This window comes from Budorcas taxicolor, chromosome 6 (assembly GCF_023091745.1).
Source record: "Budorcas taxicolor isolate Tak-1 chromosome 6, Takin1.1, whole genome shotgun sequence".
NCBI lineage: Eukaryota > Metazoa > Chordata > Mammalia > Artiodactyla > Bovidae > Budorcas > Budorcas taxicolor.
The window spans coordinates 116,315,453-116,342,342 of NC_068915.1; the positions used below are offsets into that span (position 1 = coordinate 116,315,453).

Genomic DNA, 26,890 nt, shown 5'->3' on the forward strand with positions numbered 1-26,890 from the left:
AAAATAAGATGCTGGTGTGGACTGGAAAAAAAAAAGTACAACTTGAAAGTTGTGTTTTATTTGGTAGACAAAACTGAGGACTTAAGTCCAGGACACAGCATCTCAGCTAACCCTGAGACTGCTCTCAAGAGGTCAGGGAGGAGCCAGGATATACAGGAGTTTTGTAACAGAGACCAGGTAGTTGGAACATCTGGTGGCTCAGCGGCAGTCCGCCGGCAATGCAGGCGACCCGGAGGTCGGCTGGCCCTGATGGGAAGGGTGTGATGGACCCGCTGACCTCTCCACCGGCTGGGCTCCCTGACTCTCTCCCCACAGCGGTGTGGGTGAAGGGGCAAGGCTGGAGCCTGTGGCCCAGAGGGCAGAGCTGGGGCGCTTGGGCCACAGGGCCTCTTTCCGGCGGGGCGGGGCAGACGGAAGGCAAGTCTGCGCCGAGAGGAGCTCTCCCCGACAGCAGCGCCCTCCCTCGCCGGGCCGCCCAGCCCGAGGTCCGGCCCCAGGCTGGCTGGAGCCTAAGGGCGCTCAGAACCGCCGCCCTCAGCACCCACCAGGCAGGGCCGACTCCCTTTCAGATGGGGCTCCCACCGCCTGGAAGGGCGCCTACACGCGGGCCCCGGGGCTGCGCCCTGATGCTGGCCAGGGGCCCGCAGGCCGGCCGCCCCCCTCCCCGGGGCCGCCCGGGCGGAGGCTGGGGCAGCGCCAGGCCCGCGGCGGGGGGCCCTCGCGGACGCCTGGACGGGCGCGGGCTGGACCGCAGCCGGCCCGGCTGGGCGAAGACTCCCGGCCAGCACAGCCTCGCGCCCGCCGGCCACTCCCCAGCCCGCAGTAGCGCCGCCGCCGCCGCCGCCAGGCCGCCGCGCCCACACCCGCGTGACGTCATCCTCCGCGACCCGGAGGCCCGGCCGCAGGCGCCGCCATGTTACCTTACGGCCGCCGCCGAGAGGACCTCGCGCCGCCACGAAGCTCCTCGTCGAGGCCCCGCCCTCCGGTGACGTCACGCGGCGCGCCGGGCGGGCGCCTTCAGGTTTCCTTTCGGACGCCGGCCTGAGGGCCTCGCGCCTCGCCGAGGCCCCGCCCCGCCGGCAACGTCACCGCGGCGCGCCGGGCGGGCGCCGCCATGTTGGGGGTCCTCGCCGCGGGCGCGTAGGTGTCCTCGTAAGATGCCGGCTCGGCGGCGCTCGGCTTTTCCCCCCCCAAGATGGCGTCCATGCGGGAGAGCGACACGGGCCTGTGGCTGCACAACAAGCTGGGGGCCACGGACGAGCTGTGGGCGCCGCCCAGCATCGCGTCCCTGCTCACGGCCGCGGTCATCGACAACATCCGCCTCTGCTTCCACGGCCTCTCGTCGGCCGTGAAGCTCAAGCTGCTGCTCGGGACGCTGCACCTCCCGCGCCGCACGGTGGACGAGGTGAGGCGGGCGGCGGCGCGGACGCGAGACCCCGGCCGTCGCGGCCCCTCGCGCGCCGCCGCCTCCGCCCTCCGCTCGCGGCCCTCGTGCCCTCGTGCCCGCGGGCCGCGCGCGCTGCTCGGCCCTCCGCGCGCTGGCGGCCTCGGGGCCCTCAGCTTCTGGGGCCTCCGCCCGGTGGGGTCACCTGGCGCCCCGGTTCTCGCCACACACTCGCGTTCTTCGCTTCTTTCTCCTCCGTGGGCCTGTCCTCGGTTTTTTTTCTCCTTGGCGGTACGTTATGTCACTTTTTGCGCAAAATAAGGAGCTTTCAAAGCGTTGAGGCGCTGTCCTCGTTTGCGCGCCCTCCAGCCGCGTCTCAGCGCCTCTCCCGCCCTCGTAGTCGGCGGTTTGCTGTCCCGTCGTGGACGGAACGTCTAACGTGTCCGGCTCTCGGCCACCCCGCGGACTGCGGCACCCCAGGCCCCCGTGTGCATCGCCAACTCCGGGAGTTCACTCCGACTCCTGCCCATCGCGTCGGTGGTGCCATCCAGCCATCTCATCCCCCGTCGTCCCCTCCTCCTGCCTGCAGTCGTTCCCAGCATCAGGGTCTTTTCCAGTGAGTCACATCTTCGCGTTACAGTTGGCCACAGTATCGGAGCTTCAGCATCTAACGTGCACAGGAATGCAGCTGATCAGTTTACCAGCCACACGGCAACCCGCCTGTCCTCACGCTGCTTAAGGAGCAGAAGAAGGCTGCGTCCGGAGCCCCCTTCCCCTCCGCCCGCTCCCTTGAGAGGGGACCGCTTCCCTGCTCTGCTTGGCGACGTGTCGGTTGGATGTGCCTTTTCCAGCCGTCGAGTTGGGTTTTCCCTGCTTTGAGCTGGACATCGCGGTGTGGTGTCGTGTGTTTTGTGTGAGGGGTGTGGGTGTGTCTGCCTTCTTCCGGTAACACCTTTGACAGATGCATCCGGCAGGCGGCCCCCGCCGTGGTTTAATGCTCACTGCTGGATCGCATTCCGTTGCCTTAGTATGCGGTTTCCCGCGTTGGTTCACTGTTCTTTCTGCTGAATTGTCTGTCCAAAAGTTGTTTTCCTCATTGTGTTCTTTTTTTCATTGTCTTGTAGGAGCTTCTAAAAGCTATAGTTTATTTACGTGTTGGTGCAGCAGGTAGCTGCTAGGATCTTGGTTCCCGTTCCTCCTGCGGTGGAAGCTTGGAGTCCTAGCCACGACCCACAGGGAGTTCCCACTTTGTAGGAGTATTTTTTAAAAATAAATTTGGTATAGTAATCTTTTTTCCCACTTATTTATGTTACAAATGTCTTCCAGTTGTGTCTTGACTTAGCTTTTTTCGCCGAGTCTTTGGATCCCAGAAGCTCTTAGCTGTAACTAGGCAGCTGTACTCTTAGGATATGCTTTTTGGGGGGGTGCTCCCTGATGTCTGGTTGTGCCTTTCACCTCTGCAGAGCATTTCTCTGGTGCAGAGCCCTTCAGGAACCTGGCCTAGGGTGGGTGGAAGTTTGCACCTCCCCCCTCAACCTGTTTATTAACCATACTTGTCCTGAGTTCACGGCCAAACTTTAAGAAAAAGCCATTTGGGCTTAGGCCATTTTGCCATCTAAGCCTGGCCACAAAGTTTGCCCTTGAGCAGGTCTTAGTAATTAATGACCTTGAGGGAAGTGAGAGAAGGCAGGAGCAAAGGAAGAGCAGTCAAGTTGTTCAGTCACGCAGTTGTGTCCCACTTTTTGCGACCCCATGTGCAGCAGGCCAGGCTTCCCTGTCCCTCCCTGTCTCCCAGAGCTTGGTCAGACTCATCCAGCCATCTCATCCTCTGTCGTCCCCTTCTCCTCCCGCCTTCAATCCTTCCCAGCATCAGGGTCTTTTCCAGTGAGTCAGCTCTTCACATCAGGTGGCCAAAGTATAGGAGTTTCAGCTTCATCATCAATCTTTCCAATGAATATTCACGACTGATCTCTTTTAGGATGGACTGATTTGATCTCCTTGCAGTCCAAGGGACTCTCAAGAGTCCGCTCCAACACCACAGTTCAAAACCATCAATTCTTCGGCGCTCAGCCTTCTTTATGGTCCAACTCTCACATCCTCAGATGACCACTGGAAAAACCACAGCCTTGGCTGTATGGACCTTTGTCAGCAAAATGATGTCTCTGCAGTCAGGAAAACATAGTTGCCATTAACCAGAGTCCTAGTTCTTCCCCAAGGGATATGCATAACAATCTGATACCTGTCTTTGAGTTCTGCAAGAACTAAGACCCCCACCCAGGTAGAGGATGGAGTGATAATCTTGACTCTTGGGACTCAGTCAGCTAAAGGTTGGACTCCCAACCACCAAAAGCCCTTTCATGAATACGCAGGTAACCTCGCTCAGGGTAGCTCCCTCCTTACTTGCTGCAAGTAGTAAATCCCTCCTCCTCCCGCCATTTAGCTTGGTTGTGTCTTTTGGCTCAATGCCAACCAAGAGGTGAACCCAGTTTTGTTAACAGTTGTGGTAAGGGTAAACATAAATGAATATTGAATTTATCGAATGTTTTTAATGTCTATTGACATATCGGTTGCCACATTTACGAAGTAGCATTAATTGCTAATCAACCTAGCTTCCCTGAGGTAAACCTAACTTGGTCATTTTATGTGTAGGACTATGTCACAACATTCAGAAAACTAAGATCATGGTGTCTGGTCCCATCACTTCATGGGAAATCGATGGGGAAACAGTGGCAGACTTTGTTTTTTGGGGCTCCAAAATCACGGCAGATGGTGATTGCAGCCATGAAATTAATAAACGCTTACTCCTTGGAAGGAGGGTTATGACCAACCTAGATAGCATAGCAAAAAGCAAAGACATTACTTTGCCAACAAAGGTCTGTCTAGTCAAGGCTGTGGTTTTTCCAGTGGTCATGTATGGATGTGAGAGCTGGACCGTGAAGAAAGTTGAGCACTGAAGAATTGATACTTTTGAACTGTGGTGTTGGAGAAGACTTTTGAGAGTCTCTTGGACTGCAAGGAGATCCAACTAGTCCATTCTAAAGGAGGTCAGTCCTGGGTGTTCTTTGGAAGGACTGATGCTGAAGCTGAAACTCCAATACTTTGGCCACCTGATGCGAAGAACTGACTCACTGGAAAAGACTCTGATGCTGGGAGGGATTGGGGGCAGGAGGAGAAGCGGGAAACAGAGGTGAGATGGCTGGAAGGCATCACGGACTCGATGGACGTGAGTCTGAGTGAACTCCAGGAGTTGGTGATGGACAGGGAGGCCTGGCGTGCTGCGATTCATGGGGTCGCAAAGAGTCAGACATGACTGAGCGACTGCACTGAACTGAACTGTGTCATCCTGATGGCTTCCCAGGTGCTGCAGTGGTGGAGAATCCGCCTGCCAGTACGGGAGACACGAGAGATGTGGGTTTGATTCCTGGGTTGGGCAGATCCCCTGGAGAAGGAAATGGCAACCCACGCCAGCGTTCTTGCCTGGAGAACCCCATGGGCAGGGGAGCCTGGCGGCACGGCCCACGGGGCTGCAAAGAGCTGGACGTGACTGGGCGCACGCGCAGTCCAGCTTGTCCTGGGGTTTTGGGTAGGAGTTTGTATCTGTGTTCACGGGTGAGATTAACCTCTGGTTTTTCTTTCCCAGGCTGTCTTCGTTAGCTACTGGTATTGAATTTCTTCATAAATGAGGTGGTAATACGGCTTCTGTTTTCCTCTCTTTTAGAAGTTTTGTTTAATAGTGGAATTATTTCTTCCTAAATGTTTGGTAGAACTTAGTAATAAGCCAGCTGGGGACTGGATTTTCCCTGTGGGAAGATAATTTGAGTATTGGTGCTTGGCTTTATGTTCTTAACTTTTCTGAATACTGTGTATTCTCTAGTGGTTTGGCAGTTTGTATTAAAGCTGCGGCTTTCTTAGCATGAAGTGGGTGGCGGCCCTCTCTCATTTTCTCGTCAGAGGCGTGCGCACTGCGGCTTCCTCCCCCTGGCTTCCCCCTGGATTCATCTTATCAGATGTTTGTCAGCCTCAGAAGACTTTGCCAAGCATCACCTTTTGACTTTGTCCATTGTTCTGTTATCTGTTCACTTTCTGTTCACTAATCTTGGTTCTTTCTTTATTTTTAAGACTTGTTTACTCACGCATTCTAACCTGGCTGTGGTGGGTCCTATTGCTGCGCTCGGGCTTTTTCTGGCCGCGTGGAGAGGCGGCTCCCCTCCAGGGTGGCGCATGCGCTCGCTGCAGGCCTTCTCTAGTGTGGCCCACGGGTTCAGTCACGCCCCAGCACGAGGGGCCTTCCGGGACCAGGAATCGAGCTGGTGTCCGCTGCAAGGTGGATTCTTAACCACTCGACCCCCAGAGGAGCCCATGTTCACTAATTCTTGTACTTTAATTATTTTCTTCCTTTATTTGGTATTTATGTTGTTCCTTTTCTGATCTCTTAATGTAGATATTGATCTCATTTTCCAGCCATTTCCCTTTTCTAAAGTATTCATATTAAGTCAGATTTTTTTTCTCTCACGTCTTTAGCTGCGTCCTACAAATGTTGAGAGTGAAATCATTACCCAGGCACACTTTTTGTAATTTCTATGATGATTTCCTCACTGACCTCTTTGTAATTTAAAATGTTTTTTAGTTTTTGTACATCAGAGGGAGAGAGGTTTTGCTTGTGTTTCACTAGTAATTTCTGGCTGGGGTGAGTGCTTGTCAGAGAATATAGCCTGTATGATTCCAGTCATTTGAAATGAGATTTGCTTAATGGCAAAACATATGGTCGGTTTTTATAAGCATGGCAAGTGAGTTTGGGGAGCATTTGTTTCCATCTAGTTTTGCGACCCATTGCCCAGTATATATCCAGTAGGTCAGATTTGGTGAATCATCTGTATCAATGGGTATGCTTATCTCTGTTAGGATTATCCGTTTGTCTAGTGTTAGAGTTTTACCAACTTTCGCTCTCTACATTGTGAAGCTGTGTTGTTAGGTGTGTACAAGTTCGGAGCTATGGCTGTTGCCTTGCGAGCTGAACCACAGACCTTTACGTAAAGGTCTCTTTAGCTGGTAGTGCTCTGTCTGTTTTTTTGGTCCAGCGTTGATATAAGTATACCAGCTTTCCTTGGTTGATTCTTCCGTAGTTTATTCTTGGATTTTGCCTATCATTACAAGAAATTATAATGAAAAATTTACTTAGCTGTATTGAAAGAACTAGGCCTTTCTGGATAATTTACTTTTCTGAAAGGCATTTTTATTTATCTATTTAGTGTTAAACTTTTTATTCCCAAGCATCCTAATTGACTTCGCTATCTTAGTTACTTTTCTTCCGTCAGTGAGGGTCGGACACCTTAGGGTTTGGCTTTCTGCTGCTCTTTATGTGGGACCGCAGATAAAGGGACACCGGGTAGCTGGGCTGCGTGCGCTCCACCCGGACGGCGGAAGGGGGAGAGACGCTGGAGAGCCTCGTGTGGAGCTGGAGGAGGACGCTGCAAGGCTGGCTTAGAACTCGGCGTTCAGAAAGCCAGGGTCACGGCGTCTGATCCCACCACTTCCTGACAGACAGATGGGGAAACAGTGCAAGCGGTGATGAGTCTACTTTCTTGGGCTCCAAAATCACTGTGGACTATGATTGCAGTCATGAAATTAAAAGACACTTGCTCCTTGGAAGGAAAGCTATGACAAACCTAGACAGTGTATTAAAAAGAAAAGACATCACTTTGCCAACAAAGGTCCGTCTAGTCAAAGCTATGGTTTTTCCAGTGGTCATGTATGGATGTGAGAGTTGGACCATAAGGAAAGCTGAGCACCAAAGAACTGATGCTTTTGAACTGTGGTGTTGGAGAAGACTCTTGAGAGTCCCTTGGACTGCAAGGAGATTCAACCAGTCCATCCTAAAGGAAATCAGTCCTGAATATTCACTGGAAAGATTGATGCTGAAGCTCTAATACTTTGGCCGCCTGATGTGAAGAGCCAATTCACTGGAAAAGACTGATGCTAGGAAAGACTGAAGGCAAAAGGAAGAAGGGGGCGGCAGAGAAGAGACGGGTAAACAGCATCACCGACTCCGTGGACGTGGGCTTGAGCAGACTCTGGGACGTGGTGAGGGACAGGGAGGCCTGGCGTGCTGCAGTCCATGAGGTCGCAAAGAGTCGGACACTGAGCCACTGAACAACAGGTGTCCCGCGCGGGTTAGGGCTCTCCAGAGAAACAGGACCGACACGACGCCTGTGTGCTGGGCGCTCACGCGCAGCCACGTCCAACCCCCTGCCGCCCCACAGACTGCAGCCCGCCAGGCTCCTCTGTCCGTGGGATTCTCCAGCAAGAATCCTGGAGTGGGTTGCCATGCCTCCCTCCAGGGGCTCTTCCCGACCCAGAGATTGAACCCTGAGTCTCCTGCATCTCCTGCATTGGAGGCAGATTCTTTACCAGGGATCCATCAGGGAAGCCTTATGTGTACCTGTATATGCCATGTAGGGCGGGGGGAGAGAGAGGTCCCGGCTTTATTAACAGGAATTGGCTTATGACAGCCTCCTGGAAAGGCTCAGATCTGCAGCCAGCAAGTTCGAGACCCGTCTGAAAAACCAGCAGGCCAGAGAAGGGCCAGAATCTCAGCAGAGCCCCAGGGCTGGGAGAGATCAGTCTCAGCTCCGTAGTCAGGCTGGAGGAGTGCGATCTACTGGCCTGTCTGCTCCGTCCAGGCCTTCAGCTGATTGAATGTGGGGCAGCCACGCTGGGGAGGGTGGTCCACCTCACTCCCTGCAGCTCCCGGGTTGATCTGATGTAGGTGCACCCTCAGACACATCCAGAACAGCTTTGGACGCCTTGGCCCAGGCGTGTGAGCGTAGACATTATACGCGGTGTCTGCTCCAGCTTGTGTTTCTTAATGAAATTTTCAAACCAGTTCACGTGTTTTGTGATGTATCTATTTCTCTTTAAAGCTAAGTAAACCAAATAGGAAAAGGCCAATGTCAAGGCTGCTTATTTAACTTATACGCAGAGTACATTATGAGAAACGCTGGGCTGGAGGAAGCACAAGCTGGAATCAAGATTGCCAGGAGAAATATCAATAACCTCAGATATACAGATGACACTACCCTTATGGCAGAAAGTGAAGAGGAACTAAAAAGCCTCTTGATGAAAGTGAAAGAGGAGAATGAAAAAGTTGGCTTAAAGCTCAACATTCAGAAAACTAACATCATGGCACTTGGTCCCATCACTTCATGGGAAATAGATGGGGAAACAGTGGAAACAGTGGCAGACTTTATTTTTGGGGGGGCTCCAAAATCACTGCAGATGGTGACTGCAGCCATGAAATTAAAAGATGCTTACTCCTTGGAAGAAAAGTTATGACCAACCTAGATAGCATATTCAAAAGCAGAGACGTTACTTTGCCAACAAAGGTCCGTCTAGTCAAGGCTATGGTTTTTCCAGTGGTCATGTATGGATGTGAGAGTTGGACTGTGAAGAAAGCTGAGCACCAAAGAATTGATGCTTTTGAACTGTGGTGCTGGAGAAGACTCTTGAGAGTCCCTTGGACTGCAAGGAGATCCAACCAGTCCATCCTAAAGGAGATCAGTCCTGGGTGTTCATTGGAAGGACTGATGCTGAAGCTGAAACTCCAATACTTTGGCCACCTCATGCCAAGAGTTGACTCATTGGAAAAGACTGATGCCGGGAGGGATTGGTGGCAGGAGGAGAAGGGGACGACAGAGGATGAGATGGCTGGATGGCATCACCGACTCGATGGACATGAGTTTGGACCGCGTGCTGCGGTTCATGAGGTTGCAAAGAGTCGGACACGACTGAGCAACTGGACTGAACTGAAACAAATGTTCTTAACTAATACCAGGGAGGTAGGAAAGGTAGTTTGATGACCCAGAATTTTAAGTTTACTCACTGAGGGGGTTACAGAAGTGATTTAGGGCCCCTTCCTCGAAGGATTTTGAAATTGGTTCAGGAGGTCAGAAAGACTTCAGGAGACAGTGTCCATAGGTGTCTGGCTAACTGCCAAGTGTCAAAAAGCATAGACACTGACTTCGTGATGTTTTAGCTGTGTTTGAAAGGGCTTTGAGGAAACGAGATGCTTCTACTAATAAAACCCGGGATGGCTTTTGTCTGAGACCTTATCATTGCCACCATAGGAGGTTTGAGGGAGGGTTCTAGGGATGACTGAGATAACGCTTTAAATCGTAAAGCTATCTGGCTTGCGAGACTTCCGTGGGATCCCTGTAATCCCTGACGGGGACAGCTGTGGTTCATCACCTGGGAGACCAGGCCAGGTGCCCGGTGAAGGAGAGGCTGTTCTGCCCACACGCGCGCCGCCGCTGACTGCAGCCAGGACATGTTTTGGTGAAGACGTTTTGTAAAAGGGATCCTCCAGAGTCCGCTGGGCTTCCTGAAATTGCGCTGGTCTTTCCCCCGATGGTCGGGAGCAGGTGTCTCTCCTGACCTGGCCGGTTGCCTGGGGCCTGTCCTTGCTGTGGCCGCAGTCGGCGGTGAGGCCCCTCCGTGTCCTCTGCGGCCGCGTGGATGTTTCCGGACGGCTTCTTCCTCTCTTGGGATCTGGGCAGCCTCTGGGTTTCCCGTCTCTTCCTTCTGCTATTGTTAAGCTGATTTACTGCCCAAAAAAAGTAAGGTAGAAAGCTTTTTCTAACTTTACTTTCCGATTCCCCTCCGTGGTCTAGCTGCTGTCACTTCTCTCTCACCCCGTCCCTAGCCCCGCTTCCCCCACAGGCAGCAGTCTTCCCTGTTCTTGTGCGGACGCTTTTAGAAGCTGATCCTGCAAAGTCTGTTGGGCTTCCTGAAATTACGTCTTGCAACATGTGTGTGATTTTCAGGGACTTTCCACTCCAAGTGCAATCGACATAAACGTGGTTTTGATCTGGCTTTCACTCGGCAGCAGCGTTTCAGACCCACGTGTGTGTGACGTGTGTGAGCAGCTCGTAACTCCCTGCTGACAGTGTCCTGGGGGGCCATGTTTCTGTGCGCGCTGTGGCCGATCTCTAGAGGCAGCGCCTGGGGTGGACGGCCCGGGTCGGTGGCGGAAACGGCCGGACTGCTTTCTGAGGCGTTTGCCTCGTTCATTTCACTGTCCCGCTTGGAGCGTGCAGGCCGTGAGTAGATTTCTGATTCGGTTTTGCTGCCAGCCCTAACAGTGTTGGGCATGTCTGGTAGGGTGTTCAAACTGAAGGGAGGTGGCATATACTTTTAATTGACTTAAGTTATATTGTCTTCTATAGCTCGATCAGCTTTTCTGCACAAAACCTATTTTTAATATTCATCCACGTTGCTGTTCATCTAACCCAGGGGTTGACAAACTGAGGCCTGTGACTTGTTTTCTGTGCAATCTTTGAACAGAGACTGTTCTGAACCTTATTAAAGGGTTGGTTAAAAAAGACAGCAGAGCCTGGGTGGCCCCAAGGCCTCACGCAGTCCCTGTCCGGCCCTTGGCGGGAAAGCGAGTGATCCCGACCTGCCCAGCTGGCCCACTGTCGCCGCTGTGCGTCACCTTCCAGCCCAGATGGCGACAGGCCGCGGCCCGGGGCTCCTTAGTTACCGCGCACGCCTGGCTGCAGTCTGCCCGCCGTGGGGTGAGGTGAGTTTGCCGCAGAGGCGGCGAGGCGCGCTGGGCTCGAGCTGCCCTCGCGCTGCCCCTACCTGGCTGTGAACACGTGCCTGCCGCTGGAAAGCCGCTGGCGGGAGGCGCCGCCTCGTGTTGTTTGCTGGCCTCTGATCCGTCTGGGGCCTCTGGCCGCGTGTGCCGCCTTCTCAGGCGTCTGCTCTGTTCGTTGCCCCTCAGTAACGCCTGCCCGTGTTTCTGCCGTCCTTTGTGGATCTGCGGGGGCCCTCTGTGCATTGTGAGGTTAAACGCAGCTGGCTTTGGATGTCACAAATCTGCCGTCTTGCTGCCACCCACTACACTTCCCGTCTGCTCATCACTTAGGCACCCAGTGGCACACCCGGGGGCTCGCGGCTTGTGCTTCTGAAGCCCTTGGAGAAGTCGGCCGGTGTGCCCTTTCTCTCCACGCTGCGTCCACAGTCCCGCGAGACGCCCCGGCGCGTCCGGCTGGGCCTCGGGCCGGGTCAGCCCTGTGCTCCGCTCTGGGGCCCGGTCCCCGCTGGGTGCCTGCCTGAAGCTGGCCCCTCTTCTCTCCTGGGTCTGCGGTGCCACGTGGGTCTGTGCATTCCGGCCAGCCCGTGCCGGTCAGCCCTCGGGGCTGGAACCCCCTGCCTCATCCCTCCTCCGTCTCCCGGCCCAAGCCGCGGTCAAGCCTGGTCACTGGGAGAGCGTGGCTGGCAGCAGGCCTCCCGCTGATGGCGGCTTCATCTGAAGGCCTGGGCTGCTAGAACAGGACACCTTAGGCTTGCTGACTTAGGCAGCCCTCGTCCTGGGTGCTGGGACGCCTCCCTCGATGAGCCGGCCCTCTGGGATGGGCGCTCGATGTCCCGGAGGGCCCTCCTCCTCGCGCGCTGTGGCTGTGAGCGGGGCTCCGTTAGAAGGACGCTGAGCCGCTCAGGACGGCAGTGTCACGGGGAGCGTGCAGTTTGTAACTGGGCTCTTGGGTCTTTAGCCTCCTTCTTCTTTCTTCCCCCCTTACTGCCCAGCCGCCTCCTGCGGCCACGCTGTTCTGCTGGGGCTGCCCTCGGGCCCGCAGCAGGGTGCACTGCCGCAGCTCTGAGGGCCCCTCCTGACCGCTGGGCCGGGGGAGGCCTCGCCCCCGGCTGTGCCTGGCTCCCCCGCGGAGGCCGCACGCCGCCCACCCTCTGCGTGTGTGTCTGTCTGTCCAGACGGCCCTTTCACGAGGATGCTGGTTGTGCCGGACCGAAGCCCTCTCCAGTGAGCTCACTGTAGCGTGGCCTCCTCACTGTAACAGTGTCCGGCCCTGTCTGCGAGTGAGGTCGGATTCTGAGGTCCTGTCAGGACTCCAGTAAAGCTTTTAGGGGGCCCGGTCAGCCCGTAGCAGCAGCTTTTGTGGATACAGGTGCCGTCTCCGTGTACACGGTGCTCGCCCGGAGCTGCCTCTGAGACCCGGTGCCCTGTCCTTCGGCAGGCCACGTGCCCCAGGGCCTGAGGAAGGGGCTTGGCGCCTGCCGGGCGGGCGAGCTGCGCAGACGCGCGTTCCGGTGGGGCCGTCTTGGTGTCTCGGCGCCCCTTCCACACTGCAGTCTCCTTCTCCCCTGCCCAGGACCTTCCTTACCGCTTGACCCCCTGTCCGTCCGCCTGGGGGGGTCTCAGCGGGCGTGCGTTCCCTCAGGTGTGCCGGGCGACTAGAGGCCCCACCTGCCGAGGCCCCGGGTGAGCGCGGAGCTGCTGCTCACCCCGTCCTCCGGCCGTGGCCCTCGGGGGCTGGACGCGGGCCTGTGCCACCAGCCCTTCACCGTCCCTCACGGGGAACTGTCTCCTTCTGCATTTATTTTACACTTCTTTTATGTTGAATGATGGCGAGTAGCCTTTGCATTTTTAAGAGTTTTAAATCATTTTTCTAATGGTAAAATTTTAAAAGTTGACATGTAGAATCAGTCTCCTTGTTTGCTCTTTATGTCTAGTAGAGACATCTATGCAGTGTAACACTCGTGTGTGTGTTTAATTGCCTGTGATAGGAGTTGCAGATTTTTTTCCCACCCAGCGTGACATTTCTCTTGATTTCTTTTATGGGATTTGGATTTTCTGTGTGATGCTTTATAGGAAAAATACTGAAGCGGTCAGCTTCAAGCTCTTGCCTTCTGCGGCTCCTCAGTTTGGAGTCGTAACTCCAGAGGACTTGCTCTCACCAGTCACACAGGAGACAGACCTCTGTGGTCCTCCCAGGGCCTTTATGTCTCATTTCTCAAAGTGCAGTCCGATTCACTTGGAGTTTATCTGGGAATGAAGTGAGAGGTGAAGGACATGTTTAATCTCATGGGGCGCTTATGATTGTGATACCTGGCAGCAGCGACCTTTCTTGCGTTACCTTCCTTTACAACTTGTTACTTCTATTGCTTTTCTCGCAGGAAGTTAGAATCAGATGGTAGTTTTGTGAAGAAGTATTTCTGCAGCTTGAGTGGGGTCCCCCGGACTTAGAGGTCACCGAAGGACACCACCCATCCTGACGGCACCGGGGGCACCGCGCACTTCGTCCCCGCCGTCCACTCAGGCCCAGGGGCTCCTGGTCACTGGAGGGCGTCCTTAGAGATCGCGTGATGCCTTGAGTCGGTTCCTTGGTACGGTCTCTTCATTGCCTTGTTACTTCCTGTCGTCTTGCTGTGTCTAGACTCATTTCTCTGCTTTATCTCCTCATTTTGTAGAGATTGAAAATTCTTGGCACTGTAAGCGGTCAGAGACGCCGTGCGCTCGGTGGAGGCGTGTCTCGTGGGGGCGCGTCCCGCGGGGCCTGTCTCGGGGGCGCTGGTGCTCCCGCCCTTTCTCTTTCCGCGGGACTCTGGCTGCCCCTCTGCTGCGTCCTCCCTGACGGTGACTCCGCTGGACTGAAGCAGGCGCTTTCGGGCGTGCCTCTTCCAGGAGCTCCGTGTCGGGGGGGCCGGGCCGAGGACTGTCCCCGCCCCTGCCGGCTTCTCCTCCACAGAGCCCAGTCCTGTCACCCAGAACTGACACCTGGGCACGTGACGCCCAGCCAGGGCGGGGACACGCCGCCTCCAGGCAGGAGCCTAGGTGTGCCGCCAGCTTTGGGGACGGCTGCGGGCTCTGGCTCAGCTGCGGCCCCCTGTTCTTTGCTCATACAGTTTTCAGACTGAGATGCTCAGGTTAGATCCACTCTTGAAGTGCATAGACCAGTGGTTTGGGTACCTCACAACGCTATCTGAGACCAGAACAGTTGTGTGGCCCGGAGGAGGCGACCCCGAGCTTGCCAGCAGTCTGTCCCTGCGCCACCTCCAGCCCAGGGACTGCCGTGCGCCTCCTGCGCCTGCTGGGTAAGCTGTCCTGGTGTGTGACCCACGCGGCGTGTGCGCTCGAGTGTGGCTGCTCACACAGAGCTCTCATGGCTCACCCGTGTCGCCACGCGTGCCCTTTAGTTGCCAGCCCAGCGTCCCCTTGTGTGGGTGAAGCTTCCATCAGATGATGGCCTTGGCATCGCTGCTGCTCTGGGGGTGTTAGGAATGCGGTTTGGGAGGACGGGCGTCTCCAGTCTCCGGGTCTGTGCCCTCGCGCCCCTCGGGGTCTGTCTTTTTCTTTAATTTTGGTTTTGCCTCGAGGCTTGTGGGATCTTGGTTCCCTGGGCAAGGGCCGAACCGGCCCCCCGAAGTGAGAGCGTGGCATCCTTGCGGGAGGCCTCCAGGGGGCCCGTGTTGGTCTTCTCGAGGAGTGGCCAGGTGGTTCTCCGAATGCCGCACCGTGTGCCTGGCGCGGGGCAGCCGCCCTGCCGTCTGCCTGCCTGGGTTTTGCAGTCCTGACGGTGCCCAGGGCCCAGCCTGCCTGTGGGGCCCCTGGTGAGCCGGGGTGTGAGTCGGGGTGTTCTTGTTCTCCATTTTATATAAATTCAGTTTGTCGAGGACAGGTTCGTACTGTCTGACTCATTCTAGTAAGTGACAGACAGAAGTGTTTACTGTTTCATACCTTTTGTTTTTAACGGATGAACGAGTGAAGCTCAGCTAAATCAAGGGGGGAGGGTAGTAGACGCCGTAACAGCCCCCACCACAAGCGTTAAATTAAAAAAAAAGAACGTTTACTGTTCAGTCACACTTTGAGAGAACACGTTTCCGGGTATTTCAGGGTACAGCCCTTCAGAGCTGGGTCAGCTGGCCCTCGACCCTGCACGCAGCCAGCAGGAGGGACCCAGTGTCAGGCACCAAGGCTGGGCCTCGCGCTCTGAGCCCCGGATACCGGCAGGCGGCCAGGCGTGCTGGACGGGGGCTGGGCCCAGGTGGGAGGGCCCCCTGTTCCCGAGGGCCATGCTGAAGGGTTCGGTCTGCGGGGTGGGGCGAGTCCGGGTCCATCTGGGCCCCAAGCTGCAGGGAGCGGGGACACTCGGCCACTGGCGGCCTGGGGAGGTGGCTTGGGGCCTCAGCCGACGCGGCCACAGCCCAGGCCCCCGTCACCGGGGCCTCAGGAGGGCGGCCTCCCTGGGCGCTGCTCCGTCCCAGGAGCCCAGGTGTGGCCTCGGCCCGGGCCTCCTGGCAGCCCCTGCCCGCGCCCTGCCCGCCAGGAGCTCCCTCTGCCGCCCGCCCTGGCCAGCTCCCACACCCGCCGCCCCGTCTGCAGGCTCGTGTTCTGTCTGCCGCATGCTGGGAGGCCCCTTCGAGGCTGGCCCCTCGGCAGCCCCAGGAGCCCGCAGGTCTGATGCAGGCCTGGGTGTGAGAAGGCGAGGCGCCCAGAGGCCCGGCTCGGTGCCCGCCCACAGACCCGCGCGGGCAGCCCGGGGTGGGCCCAGACTCTGTGCTCTCTCGCAGATGAAGGGCGCGCTCACGGAGATCATCCAGCTCGCCACCCTGGACTCGGACCCCTGGGTGCTCATGGTGGCCGACATCCTGAAGTCCTTTCCCGACACCGGGGCTCTTAACCTGGATCTGGAGGAGCAGAACCCCAACGTCCAAGACATCCTAGGAGAGCTCAGGGAGAAGGGTAGGTCTGGCGTGCGGTCTGCGGGGGAGGGGCCCTACCCTGACAGCGCTCCTGAAGGGACTGTCGGGTCCCCCCCACCCCCGGCTCAGGCGCTGTGGTGACCTGTCCTCGCCCCGCACGCCCCTCCCCTCAGCTCCGGGCGGGCTGTACCCCGGAGCCTGGGTGCTCCTGGCACCAGCTGGCTGCTCCTGAGATCGTGCAAGAACACCCACAACGCATCTGTTCAGAACACGAGCCCCAAACCCCCTTAGGAACTGCTTGCGCCTGGGCAGGAGAACGCATGCGGGCGGGAGGCCTGTCCCCCCGAGCCCTCTAGTTTTCAGAACTAGCACCACAGCCCTGGAGAGGCGGGCCTGTCCCCCAGGGCTGCTGCAGGGCCGGTGGCCTGGGCATCCGGGGTGGCTGCCCGTGCCTGCTCCCGGCCCTGAGGTAGCCACTCCCACTCTGCAGGCTTGCACTTGGTCAGTAGCCGCCCACAGACCCGTGGCCGCCCTGGAGCACCAGAGCCCACACTGGGGTTGTCTGTGTCCCTGGGACTAGCTCGTCCAGGGTCCCGGCAGGTCCAGGCCCTCCTGGGTGCGCTCTCGGGTGGGAGGGGCCCGCTCTGTCTGCAGCCCTGGGGAGATTCGGAGTGTTCCCCCGAGGACAGGAGCGTGGGATTGTCTGCTTTCTGCTTTCCCCGGGCCTTGCTCTTGAGCTCTCGCCCCCAGCTTACACACGGGCCAGGGCACGGGCCTGGGTGCCGCTCCGGGGGCCCAGGGTCCAGCGGGGCCCAGGGGTACCCCCCGACGGGGTGGGCGGGGGGAGACCCAGGGCGGCTGTGGGCACCCCCTGCTTGCTCTGGGCGTGCACGGAGCGCCGTCCAGACAGCCGTGAGGACGCCAGCTGTGCTGGGCCAGGGGCTCCGGCCTTCAAGCCGCTCCCGGGGCATTCCGTTGCCCTTGGGCCCAGGTCGGTGGCCCTGACTGCTGGCGAGGGCAAGCGTACGGTCAGCGGGTCCTTGTTCTCTGTTTTGAGCTCAAAGCAGAAGCTCCACGAACATAAAAAGGAAACCGCGCCTCCACATTGGCTGTGGAGGTGGTGCCTGCGTGCGGAGGTGCGCCTCGTGACACGCTGGCTCTCCGAGCAGTGAACGAGTGTGAGGCGTCCGCCATGCTTCCGCTGGAGTGCCAGTACCTGAACAAAAACGCCCTAACGACACTGGCGGGTCCCCTCACGCCCCCGGTGAAGCACTTTCAGCTGAAACGGAAGCCGAAGAGCGCCACGCTGAGGGCCGAGCTGCTGCAGAAGTGTGAGTGCCGGGCCTCTGCCCGGGGCTGGGGGTGCCCGGGGCCTCTGTCCGCTGCGGCTAGGGCGCCCTGCGCAGCCGGGCCTGGGAGGTCCTGCAGGCTTCGGGAGACTGGCTGCCGGCAGCCGTGCCTTTTGTCCCATGTCAGTAGTTTTTATTCTGAGGTTCCCTTAAGGTTTCACGGCACCTAATTATCTTTCAAAGACAGTGTTCTACATAGGTTTTTCTCTTTTATTAGAAATTCATTGATTGCTCTGCTAAACTGTATGTTCTAAAAATCTCCTGTAGAAACTTGCGAGTTTTCAGGTGAAAGTATTTATAATCTTTGTCCCAAAAATGATGTCTGAACCGACCGAGTCACACAGGTGATGAGACGGCTGCTCCCTTGACTGTTCTGGAGTTGCAAATGGCCTGAATTTGACTATAAAGATGTTTGGTCATTTTCTTAAATGTTTCCTTAAGTAGCAGCTATAAAACCTACGTAGAAGGTGCTTGTTGGGAAAGAGGCTAGGATATTGGTTCCTTTGACCGATAGCAGACTTCATTTTAAGTGGTTCTGGTATTGATGTCGACAAGTGTATAAGTGGCCTGTTTTCAAAGAATCAGATAAAGCACCGCCACCGTGGTTCCCCTGGACAGCATCGGGCCCACAGTGCTGTCAGCCTTGCGGAGCTGGGGCCTCGGCCTCCGCCACCGGCCGGTGCTGACACCCCCTACCAGGGAGGAGCCCCCACTGTCCGCTCCCTCGGGAGCCCACGGTCGGAGGCGCCGCCTGGGGAGCGCCGACACAGCCCTTGTCTTCCAGCCACCGAGACGGCCCAACAGCTCAAGAGGAGTGCGGGTGTGCCCTTCCACGCCAAAGGCCGGGGGCTGCTCCGCAAGATGGACACCACGAGTAAGGCCGCCACCCGGGGCGGGGGTCTGGGAAGGCACGGGCGTCTGCAGCCAACAGGGCCCTGCCGTGTGGACTGGGGGGCTCTTCCGCCCCTCCGAGGAGAGACCCGGCTGGCCTGGACGGTCCGGCGCTGTCTGCCCGGCCCCGCCCGGGGCTTGCCCACAGGCCGGGGTCGGAGAGGGCAGTGGCCGTGCTTCAGGGGGCCCGCCCCGCCCCGCCGCCCCGTCCTCTTCCAGAGTTGCCGCGCCCTCCTCTCTGGCCTGGGCGGGGTCTGACCTCCACAGGGGCTCCGGGGCTCCCTGCTGCCTGCCGGGCCTGCTGAGGACCTCGAGCGCTGGTGTCCGCTGACGGGTGCTGGGCCGGGCCTGGGGGAGGGAGTCGGGGCCTGCGGAAGGCACCGTCCCTCGCGCGTCAGGGACCCCGCGGGGGGTAGGGGTGGTGCTGGTGCAGCTGGGACGGCCCCACCCTGGGGTCGGGAAGGCCCCTGCCCTCGCGGAGACCTAGGACTGGAGGCACGGAGGAGGGTGCGGGGACTCGCTGGGCGCTGCCCGAGGCCCTTGACGGCCGCCCCCACCCACTCCCGCAGCCCCGCTAAAAGGCATCCCGAAGCAGGCGCCCTTCAGGAGCCCCACTGCCCCCAGCGTCTTCAGCCCCGCCGGGAACCGCACGCCCATCCCGCCGTCCAGGACGCCCCTGCGGAAGGAGAGGGGCGTGAAGGTGGGCACAGGCCCCGCGCGGCCCCGGGCCGGCCTGGTGCGCCTTCACCAAGGCTGAGGGGCTTCTGTCTGTCTGCAGCTCCTGGACATCTCCGAGCTGGATGTGGTTGGTGCTGGCCGGGAGGCCAAGAGGCGCAGGAGGGCCCTGGGTGCGTACTCGGCCGCCCGTGCCCACGGGCGGCCTCGTCTCCCGAGACCAGCCTGGCTGCCCCTTGAGGTGGCCGTGTCTTTGGGGGCCCATCGCCCCGGCTGAGGGCACTGAGGCCGTGCTCTGCCCGCAGACACGGAGGCGGTGGAGAAGCCTGCCAAGGAGGAGACGGTCGTGGAGAACGCCACCCCCGACTACGCGGCCGGCCTGGTGTCCACGCAGGTAGGGCTGCGGGCCCTGGGTGGCGGAGCAGGTGCCCCTGTCCTAGCGTTAGCCGCTGGGGCGTGTCCACGGGGACACACGCGTTACGTGTTGTACGTGGACACACGCAGGAGGATGGGGGCCTACGGGGCCCTGGTGTGGACACGGGCCCAGAGAGGGGGGCTCCTCGGCGTCCCCTGGGCCCCGCAGGACAGCAGTCAGCGTCGCAGAAGGGCGTCCGTGCGCCGAGGCCTCTCTGCTGTGGGGCCGTGCAGGCGGGCGCCAGGCGCCCCCGTGTCCGTCAGTCTCCTCTGGGGAGCGCTGCAGAGCTGTGTGCGCTCATGGTCTTGAAAGGACTGGGTTTTCCTTTTATCACATGCTTGTGGTAAGAAAAGCATCGTTGGAGTGTTTCCTCAAAGGTGGCTCGTTTGGGGGGGGGGGCGGGGGTCCCTGACCAGACGGGACCGCCTGGCCAGGCCCCCCAGCCCACGGGGCGGCTCCAGGCTGGGGGTCCGGCCCTGAGGGGTCAGGGCCCAGGGCTCTTCTGGGAGCAACGTGGCCTCTGTCTTCCAGAAACTCGGGTCTCTGAACAGCGAGCCCGCTCTGCCCTCCACGAGCTACCTGCCGGCGACGCCCAGCGTGGTCCCGGCCTCGTCCTACGTCCCCAGCTCCGAGACGCCGCCAGGTGAGCGGCCCGCCGCCCTTTCCCGGGACCTGCGGCTCGCCTTGGGGGCAGGAGGCCGGGCCGGGCCGTGGACCAGAGTGCGTCCACTTCTCGTTCGGGCTGGACGCAGAGCGGGGGATCTCGGGCCTCAGTAGACTCCGCTCTGCTCGCAGCCCCTTCACGGGACGGCAGCCTGCAAGCCAGTCGCCCCCCCGAGGAGCCCGGCGCGCCGAGCCCGGCGCTCCCGGCGCAGTTCAAGCAGCGGGCGCCCTTGTACAACAGCGGGCCCAGCCCCGCGGCGCCCCCACCCGCCGCGCCCCCCTCGCCCCTGACGCCCACCACGCCCCCAGCCGCCGCTCCTGCTGCCCAGACGCCTCCGGTGGCCATGGTGGCCCCCCAGGCCCAGCAGCCCCCAGCCCAGCAGCAGCCCAAGAAGAACCTGTCGCTCACGGTAGGTGGGAGGGCTGGGGTGCACGGTAGGTAGGGGGGGCTGGGGTGCTGGCGGCGCCCGGGGAGGGGGGACCCAGCGCCCACACCAGCCTCCCCGCAGAGGGAGCAGATGTTCGCGGCGCAGGAGATGTTCAAGACGGCCAACAAGGTCACGAGGCCCGAGAAGGCGCTCATCCTGGGCTTCATGGCGGGCTCCCGAGGTGGGTCCTGGGCGGGGCCGGGCCCGGCGGGGGCGGGGCCGGGCCCGGCGGGGGCGGGGCCTGGCCCGGCGGGGGCGGGGCCTGGCCCGGCGGGGGCGGGGCCTGGCCCGGCGGGGGCGGGGCCTGGGTGGGACCGGGCCCGGCGGGGGCGGGGGCGGGGCCGGGCCCGGCGGGGGCGGGGCGGGGCCCGGCGGGGGCGGGGCCCGGGGTGGGCCCTGTGGGCCCGGGTCCCCGCCCAGCGGCCCCCGCCCGCCCCCACAGAAAACCCGTGCCAGGAGCAGGGCGACGTGATCCAGATCAAGCTGAGCGAGCACACGGAAGACCTGCCCAAGTCGGACGGCCAGGGCAGCACCACCATGCTGGTGGACACGGTCTTCGAGATGAACTACGCCACCGGCCAGTGGACGCGCTTCAAGAAGTACAAGCCCATGGCCAACGTGTCCTAGGGCCGCTGGGCACGTCCCCGCCCACTTACGCTTTAGATCCGGTTTCTCTGGGGCGTCCTGGACTTGTTTTCTAAATTTTAATATGGGTCCTTTTTGTGTGATTTAAGACACTTTTGGATTCAGTATTACATTTTTGAATGTTAAACTTAGCCAAAAAAAAGTTGTAACTTCTTAATCTTGGCAACAGCTCCGCCTGTTAGACTTGGACCTTTTCTTAGTTTTTCTTAAATCCCGCTGACCTGGAGGGCTTTCCTGCTAGGGCAGCACGGGCCCCACCCGCACAGTTGAGGGACCAAAGGTGGCGCCCACGGTGGTTGAGAGCGGGGTGGGGCCGGCCCGGGGCCCGGGGTGGGCCGCGCTCACACCCACAGGTTTTGTATTTGCCTTTTGTACAGTTGGGAGCATTTAAGACCAGTCCTTGGGTACCTGTTTTCATTGTAAAAACTACCTAATTAAAGTTTAGCTTTTCTAAAGAAAAACCACCAGAGCTGTTTCCAGCCAGCTCGACCTCTCTGCTCGGGGGGGTCACTCTGGACGACGGGGGTGGGGGGCACACCAGAGGCTCTGAGTCAGGGGGCCTTGGGGCTGAAGCCGGCGAAGCCTCCTCTTCTGACTGCCACGTTTGCGGGGGCGGGGCAGAACCAGAGCCCCTCACCCACCCCAGACCACTTCCAGGGCCACGGTGGCCTCTCCTCAGACGTCAGGAGGGTGTCAGATGCTCAGAGCAATGGACGATTCTGGGGTGGGGCGGCACGGCGCGGAGTCCGGGCTTAGCACCCCTGCTTCTGCGGAAGGGGGTGCGGCTTCATCCTGGAGGAGAACTAGGACCACGTGTGCGGCAAGCCCCTGCTCCCCCCGCCCAAAAAAATTGGGAGAATTCGAAAAAAAGAAAAAAAAAAACACCTTACAACACAATCCCACATAAAATAAGTTTAAGAAAAAAGCCTTTAAATTTTTTTTAATACAAAAATACTCATACAATCTTCCAGACACAATTTCCGACCTTAAAACGCTATTTCCCCCCAAACAGCAAATCTACATTTCAGTATATCCCCCAGAAGTGAAGTTCAAGTTCTTAAATGTCAGAACTGGCAGTAGCACCGGGTGCCCCAGAGCTGGAGCCTGGCCCCCTTCCGGGTGACTGACGCCGACACCCAGGTGCTGCTGGAGTCGTCTCGGCGGGGCGGTGGGCACCATGCCACCCGCAGACAGCGTCCGCACGTGAGCGTGTCCTCGTTCGCTACACGTCTCGTAGGGTCAAGAACTGGGCACCTGACAGTCTGTACTGAGTGAAAAGAATGGGCTTGTCTGACTCCCGAACGTGAAGTGGCTGGAGAAGGGGCTGCACACACGTGGCTGTTTGCTGGTCGGGGGGTCCTGGGGATGTCGGTGGGGAGACCTCACCTCCCCTGGGAGGACGAGATGGGGGCCAGGAGGCCGTCTGCAGCCAGGGAGCCTGTCCACCCCCGTGCTGAGTCCCAAGGCCCTCGGGCAGCTTTCCTTTTGTTTTGGCCTCACGTTAACAACCAAGGACTGAGGCTGAGGTTCAGAGAAGACTGAATTCCCCACATCCAGCGCCCCTCCGATTTGGGGCAGAGGCCTTGATGGAGGCAGGCTGGGGGCCTGTCGGGAGGGCCCTTCTCCGCTGCTCCTCCAGGCCCAGGTTCTACTCAGAGCTGTGAACTGGCTTCTTAGAGACTCTCAGAACTTAGTGTTATTTGCTCATTAGTTTATAATAATTTTTGGAAAGAAGGCAACCACATCTAAAGTAAGTTTTCCAGTATTTCCTTCAGAAAGATCATAAAAGAATTTGGAAATAGCAGAGTGACTCAAAGATCACAAAACTTGACTACTGTCAAATATAAAAATAAGTTAACCTGCGCCCAAAGTGGAAAAGCAACTGCAGAAGCAGCGGCGGTGCTCTGGAGGGCAGAGGGCCCTCCCTGGCAGGAGAGGATGGCGGCCGCTCCCCAGGCCTGGCTCTGCAGGGCAGGGCTGTGTCCAGCCCCCCAAGCTCAGGGCCTCAGGAGGTGACCGACGTCCACCCAGTACTCTCCTGACGGAGTCAGAGAGAGAGCTCTGCACGGAAACGCCTCTGGTCCCCCAAGAGACGGTGGGGCCACTGAGGACACAGCTGCCTTTGCCTTTGGTCCCACCTGGTCACTTGTCCCAGAGTCGCCAGAAAAGGGTCAGCAGCCCCCCGCCCCAGTCTGTGCTCGGGAGGCTGCGGGAGCCTCTGACCCAGAACAGATGCTTCCCAGGGGTCAGGGCCACAGAGCCCCCCCACCAACCCCAACGGCTCAGCACTGGACTGCACACCCTGCAATTCTGCAGCGGCACGGCGAGACGAACGGGGCCTCAGGCGCGGTTTTCCGGGGCAGGTGTGTAAACCGCAGGATGTACGTCGTCTGGGTGGTTTCAGCGAAAGGGTCAGAGAACAGCAGCTGCTGAGCGGCCGCTCCCCTCGCGCGGAGACGGGCAGGCAAGGGGGCTCCTGCTGGCATCGTGCCCGGGCCCAGGTCCACGCAGTGCCCTGGGGTATCGGCTGGCTGTCGCAAGGCCAGGTGCCCACACCCAGCAGCCCGGCTTGAGTGCCCCCACCAAGCCTATCCACCCAGCCCGGCTCCCACTGCCCCCGCCCAGGCAGCCTCTCCTCAGCCCGAAAGAGCTGTCTGGACACAGGTTCCCCTCAAGCTCCAGGCCCAGTGGGGGCACCGGGCAGCCCAGGCTCCTCAGCAGGGCCCACACCCACCGCTCCGTCCTGCAGCTGCGGGAACTCGGGACGCATCAGTAAACAAGCATTGCAGTCGGTGGTAGTTTGTGAAACAAGTTTAGCAAAAATATATTGAGAGTAAAAGCCAGAAACTGGTAAAGAAAAACCAACCAAAATCATCCACAAACGCTTCCGCACGAGGGCCCAGAGAGCTGCTCACAGGCCTGTGCCGCAGGCCTGCCGTGGGGTCAGGTCCACAGCCGGAGCCGCTCCGGGGTCACACGCTATACTACTGGCTTCTCACTAGGATGGAAAAGAAGCACTTTGAGGAAAAACTTCACATTAGTACAAAAAAAAAAAACCATAGAGCTGTTTCATAAGCGCAATAGTCAAAACCACGTTCCCAAGGCATCCTGGGTCCCGGTCCTTGCCAGGCCCCACCCTGGGCTCCTCTCCTGAGTGACGCGGGCGGGCGGGAGGCGGGCAACGTCGTGAAGCCTGGGGATGAGACCCTCAGGGAAACAGCACCCGGGCGAGAGAAATGCATTTCATGTGCCAGCAATCTTCAGCCCCAAGTTCGGCCTAGAACAGCGGGGCACGGACGGGCTGAGGTTCGAGTGTAGCTGTGACGCTGTGTAGTGAGGCTGTCTGTCCTGGGACGCTGGCGCCTCGCGGGGCGCCCACGTGGCTCGGACGGTCAGTGCGGGCGCAGCGGGCGCTGCTGAGATGGCTCAGTGGCGGGACGCTCCCCCCTGGGGAGGCCTGTGCGTCTATGCCGGGGCCAGGGGCCGGGGGCGGGGTCCTCCGACGCTGCCAGGCCCGGCCCTCCGCCCGCCTGCAGCCACCCCTGGTCGGCCCAGCCAGGCGCTATTTGCCCTCCATGACCCTGCGCCAACACCGCCGCCGCCGCCGCCGCCCCCGCGCCTTGCTGGGCCCTGAGCACGGCTCCTCGGTCTTGGTGCTCCGAGCCGGCTCTGCCCGGAAGTCGTGCTCACTGCAGCACGCCCGCCCGTCCTGGGTGGAGCTGAAGGCCGCTGTGTCCTGGTGCTCCTTGCAGAAGGAGTTGGGGCAGAAGTGGCAGAAGGCAGTGGAGGGTTTGCCACACACGTCGCAGTGGTGCCAAGGGCACTCCCACTTCCCTGCAACGAGAGCGGGTGACACACGAGGGCTCAGGGTGGGGGCTCAGCTCTCACTCCAGTGAGACGGGCCCGACTTTGCACAAGACTCGCAAAACGTAAGGAAAGCTAAAGCTGCTGCTCAGAGGCCTGGTGGGCAAGCGGGCCCGTGTCCATGCCCAGGCCACTGGCCGGCCCGGCTGCTCCCAGGACTGGGTGTGGCTGGACTGAGCTTCTGGGGGCCCCGCCTCAGATGTGCCCCTGTGAAGGCGCTCTGTCCAGTCTGGAGAACTACTGTCTGTCCGCCGGCCTGTCCGCCGCCCCCAGCTTTCTGTCCAGGCTCGCGTGTCTGCCTCCCTCCGGTCTGGGGCCAGGGCCTTGGGGCTCCCTCCTGACAGCAGCTGGCAGTGCCCCCCCCGCAGAGACCTGGAGCACCCACCCCCGACCCACCGAAGGGCCGCTTGCCCAGGCCCAGGCAGGGCAGGTGGTAGGCCTTGGTGCAGGACTTGCGGTCGCACAGCACCAACTGGCCGCCGTCCCCGCAGCGGAAGCACTCGTCCTCGGACGGCTTCTTCCCTTCGCCTTTCGTGCGGCGCCTCCTGGCCTTTTTCTTGGTCTTCTTGCCCTTCTCCTCCGAGGACAGGGGTGCTGACGTCTGCAACGGGGACGTCAGCAGAGTCACCGCAGGGGGCTGGGGGTCCGGGCGGGGCTGCAGGGGCCACAGGGGCGCGGGCGTGGCGGTCCGTCTGCCTGGGGACCACGCGGCAGACGGGCTGCTCCCCATGGGGCATGTCCAGGCCCTGAAGGACCTCACTCAGGATGCGAGAACACAGCCAAGCTGGGCAAGGCAGGGCCGGCACGCACGCTGCAGCTCCAGGCCCAACGACTGAGGCGACCCATGTCCTCGGGAGGGCGCCGCTGCCCCCGCCCCGGCCCTTGCTGGCACCGCAGGGAGCCGGGCTATCACATGGCTGGGACGCAGGCCCGAGGAGGTGGGTCCACAGACACGGGGCGCTGCAGACACGGACACGGGCGCCAGGCCCAGCCGCAGCCCCACCCTGACCACGCCCGGCCTCGGCTCGTGGCCCCAGACCGTGAGCCCCCGTGCCGCTCCGCAGCAGCCTCGCCCATGCCCTGCAGACCCCGTTCCCGCCACCACTTGCCTTCGGCCTGTCACCGAGGAAGCCACTGCAGTTGGAGGCTCCGCAGCGACACACCGTCTTCTCGTTGCCCAGACAGTCGAGGTTGTAGTTGAAGGTCAGCTCTGTCCCTGTGAGGGGACACAGCGCTGGGGCCGCGGCCTCCCGTCCTCCCGCCGAGAGCCGCATGGCCACGTGGGCAGCCCCTGGAGCCTCCCAGCCCACTCCGTGAAGGGGGTGATCCCAGCAAGACTCAGCTGCCCCACCCCGCTGCCCTCCGGACCCGCCCCTCGGCCGGGAGCCCCGAGTGCAGCCCGGGGCCGCATACCTGCGGGGATGTCACACACGGCGAACAGGCCCACGCGCGTGTCCCCGTTCACCGTCCACTTGAGGGTCTCGCAGTTGGGCTGGCAGCTGTGGTTCATGAACCGGGAGTAATTCCCCTTGGGGCCGGCGTCGATGATGCGGTCCTGCAAGGCACGACTCGGGTGTCACGGCCCGTGGCGCGGCCAGCGCTCACCCGAGGCTCTGCCCGCACGGACGGCGGTGTCGAACTGGAAACCGTGGCCTCCCACGGCTGCTCGGATGGGACACCCCCAAACCAGTCCTGTTTCTCTGGCTCACGGAGGGCAGGTCAGCGCCACGAGGAGAGACCAAGCACTGGTGAGCGGGCGGCAGGGAGGGAGAGGTCGGGGGTCACCCCACCACCTAGAGGCACGCGCCGATGGGGGCGAGACAGACCCGCTGAAGAGTCGGACAAGCCTGCGGGTCCAGCCAGACCAGCAGCGGGGCACACGAGCCAGGAGGACACGGGACTGCACTCGGGGGGAGGCCGGCCGTCCCGCCGCTGCTCCGAGAATCGCCCTTCTCTTCTCCGCTGTCCTGGGGAAGGGCCCTCACTGCCCGACTTGTGGGGTCTCAGTTCCGAGGCCAGGGACGGATCCCAGGCCCGCGGCAGCGCCAGCACCAGCCCCCAGGCGCGGGGCCACCAG

General features: G+C 60.1%; 2 protein-coding genes and 1 non-coding gene across 7 annotated transcripts in view; 1 reads left to right on the forward strand and 2 right to left on the reverse strand.

Annotated features, from left to right (window-relative positions):
• The first annotated feature begins 1,122 nt into the window (after positions 1-1,122).
• On the forward strand, positions 1,123-21,404 carry NELFA (negative elongation factor complex member A). The gene is made up of 11 exons (XM_052641846.1): positions 1,123-1,405; positions 15,752-15,923; positions 17,053-17,214; positions 18,017-18,106; positions 18,693-18,823; positions 18,902-18,971; positions 19,104-19,192; positions 19,745-19,856; positions 20,009-20,286; positions 20,386-20,485; positions 20,747-21,404. The coding sequence occupies exons 1-11, from the start codon at positions 1,196-1,198 to the stop codon at positions 20,929-20,931; spliced, it is 1,599 nt and encodes a 532-aa protein (XP_052497806.1). The 5' UTR covers positions 1,123-1,195; the 3' UTR covers positions 20,932-21,404.
• Positions 21,405-21,961: 557 nt separating this feature from the next.
• NSD2 (nuclear receptor binding SET domain protein 2) overlaps positions 21,962-26,890 on the reverse strand; it is a 77,697-nt gene continuing 72,768 nt past the window's right edge. For 4 of the 5 annotated variants that reach the window (XM_052641835.1, XM_052641834.1, XM_052641837.1 and 1 more), the window contains 4 exons: positions 26,227-26,368; positions 25,923-26,029; positions 25,210-25,414; positions 23,072-24,783 (listed from right to left, as the gene is read on the reverse strand). In XM_052641835.1, the coding sequence (XP_052497795.1) occupies positions 24,512-24,783; positions 25,210-25,414; positions 25,923-26,029; positions 26,227-26,368 (726 nt within the window). In that variant the 3' untranslated portion in view covers positions 23,072-24,511. Of the gene's footprint in view, positions 22,212-23,071; positions 24,784-25,209; positions 25,415-25,922; positions 26,030-26,226; positions 26,369-26,890 lie in introns of those variants that run through there. The other variant, XR_008199595.1, reaches the window with a different exon arrangement.
• On the reverse strand, positions 26,446-26,569 carry LOC128050113 (small Cajal body-specific RNA 23). Its single transcript, XR_008199625.1, has one exon. It is a non-coding gene; the product is annotated as a small Cajal body-specific RNA 23 (non-coding RNA).

Excerpts from the sequence above, each read along its gene's own strand:
- NELFA (XM_052641846.1), top strand. The coding sequence starts at position 1,196 with ATGGCGTCCATGCGGGAGAGCGACACGGGCCTGTGGCTGCACAACAAG. Across the intron at positions 19,193-19,744 it reads CCGGCCTGGTGTCCACGCAG|AAACTCGGGTCTCTGAACAG; the intron begins GTAGGGCTGCGG and ends TCTGTCTTCCAG. Across the intron at positions 20,287-20,385 it reads AGAAGAACCTGTCGCTCACG|AGGGAGCAGATGTTCGCGGC; the intron begins GTAGGTGGGAGG and ends GCCTCCCCGCAG.